We start from the raw sequence: 3,537 nt of genomic DNA, 5'->3' as shown, positions 1-3,537 counted from the left end.
TATAGAAGTGGACTCAGATGTCAAAGTTAAAAAAGTAACTTTATACGAACAGCGTAATAATAATTTTAACCATTTCAAAAGACAAATACGAATTATACATAAGTAAAAGTTTTTAAGCCATGTGACATTGTTAATTTATATCATGTTAGTTTAAAAATAACAACATTTTTGTTACTGTAAGTAACAAACATTGTCCGGCTTCCATGGTGAGATGATATTACCCGAGGGTAGCTGAGGTCATGTTGTTTTCCTAAGATGACTTCTCTCTGATGACCATCAGCTGAAACGTGAAGTACATTGTGTGAATCTCGGCCGACGACGAACACAGTGCCGTCTCGATTCAGTGTGATCCCCAGCGGATACTTCATTTTGTTGTACTTTAATCTGAATATTTCTTCTCCAGTCAAGTCGATGCAATGGACCGTTTTTCGATACCAGTCCGTGTAATAAAGTCTCCCAGGTCCAGCACATACGTACTCCACAAATGTGACGTCTACCGGCAAGGCAGTATCGACCTCTCCGTCTTCATCCATAATGAGCATCCCCGAACCACGGCATACAACATACGTTCTTCCAGCATAACTGGAAATGCCATAAATACGACCTTTAACTTTGGTTTCCTTGATCACTCTCATCGATTTTACGTCAAAGAACTGAACCATTTTCTCACTTGGAAGCGTCAGTGCTGCTTTGTATAAGCCAACTTCAGTAACATCCCATGGCTTAGAACTTAACTTCACCTCGACAAAAACTGTACCATTTTCGCTGTAGATAAGTAGGCGCTGGTTGTTGTTGTCGGCTAGAACGATTCTACCGTCGGCTAGGAAAACTCCACCTGTTATTGCAGCATTTCTGTCAGCCCGCGGAACAGCAAACTGATGTTTGATCTCGGTTCTTGTTTCATGTAGAATGCCTTTAACATAAAGTGGCGCTTGCTTAACTCTTTCAGTTGTCGTGAATACGTAACAAGGTGATATCTTCGTCTGAACAAAACCAAGAGGTTTTGCTAGAGTTGGTATATCAGCCGCATTTTGATTAAACTCAAGATTAAAATCTACCCGGCTGAGTCTATCGCTGATGGTTTCGAGATATTCCTCTTGAGAAGTCTGCATTGTTTCAAGCTCTTTTATTGCCAGTAACATGTGTACATTGGTTGCCTGGTCTTTGATCTTGTTTGATGATTGCTGATAGTCTTTTATTACATGCATTTTGTTTTCTAATTCGTGGACCTGAAGACGCAAGTCATCAACGTGTCTTTTGTGCATATCTTCGACTTCCTGTGTTAACTCTTTTTCTAACATGTCCAAATGTCGGGTAATGTTTTCCCGAAACCGTTTGATTTCAAGAAGCATGTGACCTTTTTGTTTGTCGAGTACTTGTATGTTCAGAATCCTGTCATGTCTCAGTTTCTCTAGAAGGTTAAGAACATATATCATTCTATCCTCGATGTCTGCTAGTGCTGGTGAGAACTTGGCGTTTACAGCCGCCTGTTCGATTGTAACAATGTTGTCACAAAGTTTATGTTCGTTTGCTACACAAATTGCACAAAGTGGTTCATCGTGCATGGTACAGTAAAACTCGTTCCTTTTGAGGGCATGTCGGTCACAGAATGCTTTAATTTTTACAAGAGATGTCGGAAATTTTTCGTTTTCTACAATAGGTATAAGCCGATGATCACGACTCACTTTGAAAGTTTGGTGGTATGCTTCACATTCTTTGCAAAGTGCTTCCTGACATTCGGTGCACCATACCCGCGCTAGTTTCACCGCGTTCCGCTGAGTACAAGGATCGCAATATCGGTTACTACCTGTCATTTTATCTTCAGGATTTTCTTTCCTGAAAATATCATTTTAAATTAGTTCAATCGTCACCATGTTACTGTAAATAAATTAAAGATTTCTTTGGAGATGTTTGTCTGCTTTAACTAGAATCTAATCTTAAATTAGGCCTATCAATTGTTCCATTCAGTTACTATTACATGCTGTGAATGTAACAATTGATAGGTCTAGTTCTAATTAGATTGCTTTAACTATATATATATTTTTTAACTTAAAATTACAGCCTTCAGGACCCGATTAATATATTATCCTTCTCCCTTTTAGCAACATGAGACACAGGATGCGTCAGTCTAACCCACACTGATGTTCAGTTTATTTGTATTTAAAATATTCTTTTGTCCGATCAGAAAATGTGTCTTCAGGGTAAAACAATGTAACAGAACGTTGTTATTCAATGAACCTTATCAGAAATTGAAATGCAAGTTGACATTTACACAAAGGAATTCTAGATCGATTGTCTTCAAAATGTTACAATATAACATATGACGAGTTTTAATAAATTTGAATTCACCCAGAGCTACTGATAGATTTACCCTTAAATGTATTAAACAATCTTATCTACACAGAAAAAATGCAACATTATCTCACTCTTACCAAAAGGTTTAGTTTTCATTGTTTTTCATACGTTTTGAAACACGTGAAATATATATTTGTCATATGTTTAGGACCACCATGAAAAACAAATGAAAAACCTATGTTTCTGACTTACGAATTGATTCATGAAAAACAAATTAATAAAAACCATATGGTATTTATATGTTTTCAAAAGGATTTCATATATGAAAATAGTATGATATTCATACGATATTCGAAAACATATAATTTCATGTATTTATAAAGCAAAAAAAAAAAAAAAAAGAAAAAAAAAAAAAACAGCATATTTTACCAGGTGGTTCTAAACATATGTTTCCATTTGAATTAAAACATTTGAAAACAAATGTTGCAATTTTGCATGTGAACTGGTATTTAATCAATTCAATATATCCTTAATATTACATGTCAAAATCTATATCACAAGCTGTATCAACCCGAAACTACTATATAACCCAAGGGCCACCGGCCCCCGGGGTGATATAGGTCGAGGGTTGATTCAGCATGTGATACAGATTTTAACATGTCATATTCATTATATCATGTATTTATCTATAATATTACTCCAAGTATGTTCAGTGAAGGATTGTGTTATAGGGTATTCGATGTAGGCCTAGAGGTGTGATATAGGGTATGCGATGTAGGGTAGACGATATAGAGTTGAAACAAACACTTATAATGCATATACAAAAAATTATATTTTAACGTAAATATATGATATACTGATATATCTCAATTCTTCTTCAAACCTATTTTTATATACAGTGCATACTCCAGGGAACCCATTAAAATGGCCGAGCCGTAATAAAATACGGCTGTCCTTTTACTAAAGACCGGAATAAAACACGGCTGTCTCTATACTACAGATCTTCTATTGTAATTTCAACAAAGTTCTAATTAATCAATAATGGTGTTTCAAAGTCATATCAGACTATGTGCAATACCATTATAAAAAAGGGGGTTATTTAGAGACCACATTAAACGAATCGTATCTTTCCTTTCGAAGCTTGTTGCTGAAATTAATCATAGAAATCAACGAATTATTTAAGAAAAACTCTTACCAAAAGGTTTAGTTTCCATTATTTGTGATATGGCACGGAGGGTTATT

General features: G+C 35.4%; 1 protein-coding gene across 2 annotated transcripts; it reads right to left on the bottom strand.

Annotated features, from left to right (window-relative positions):
- LOC148611233 (uncharacterized) lies at nt 1-3,537 on the bottom strand. Of its 2 annotated transcripts, none has more exons than XM_088591552.1 (2): nt 3,491-3,537; nt 1-1,836 (listed from the first exon to the last, which is right to left on the bottom strand). In XM_088591552.1, exon 2 carries the CDS (start codon nt 1,812-1,814, stop codon nt 141-143), a length of 1,674 nt encoding a protein of 557 aa, XP_088447678.1. In that variant the 5' UTR covers nt 1,815-1,836; nt 3,491-3,537; the 3' UTR covers nt 1-140. The 2 variants fall into 2 exon arrangements, with proteins under 2 accessions (XP_088447678.1, XP_088447679.1); XM_088591553.1 differs by lacking the exon at nt 3,491-3,537 and adding an exon at nt 2,433-2,440.

This window comes from Perna viridis, chromosome 7 (assembly GCF_037379345.1).
Source record: "Perna viridis isolate PV_CMFRI_1.1 ecotype Kerala chromosome 7, ASM3737934v1, whole genome shotgun sequence".
NCBI lineage: Eukaryota > Metazoa > Mollusca > Bivalvia > Mytilida > Mytilidae > Perna > Perna viridis.
Note: the sequence above shows the minus strand (reverse complement) of the source record. Positions and strands in the feature narration are given on the sequence as shown.

What these genes read in the sequence shown, in the direction of transcription:
- LOC148611233 (XM_088591552.1), bottom strand. Translation starts at nt 1,814, where the DNA reads ATGACAGGTAGTAACCGATATTGCGATCCTTGTACTCAGCGGAACGCG.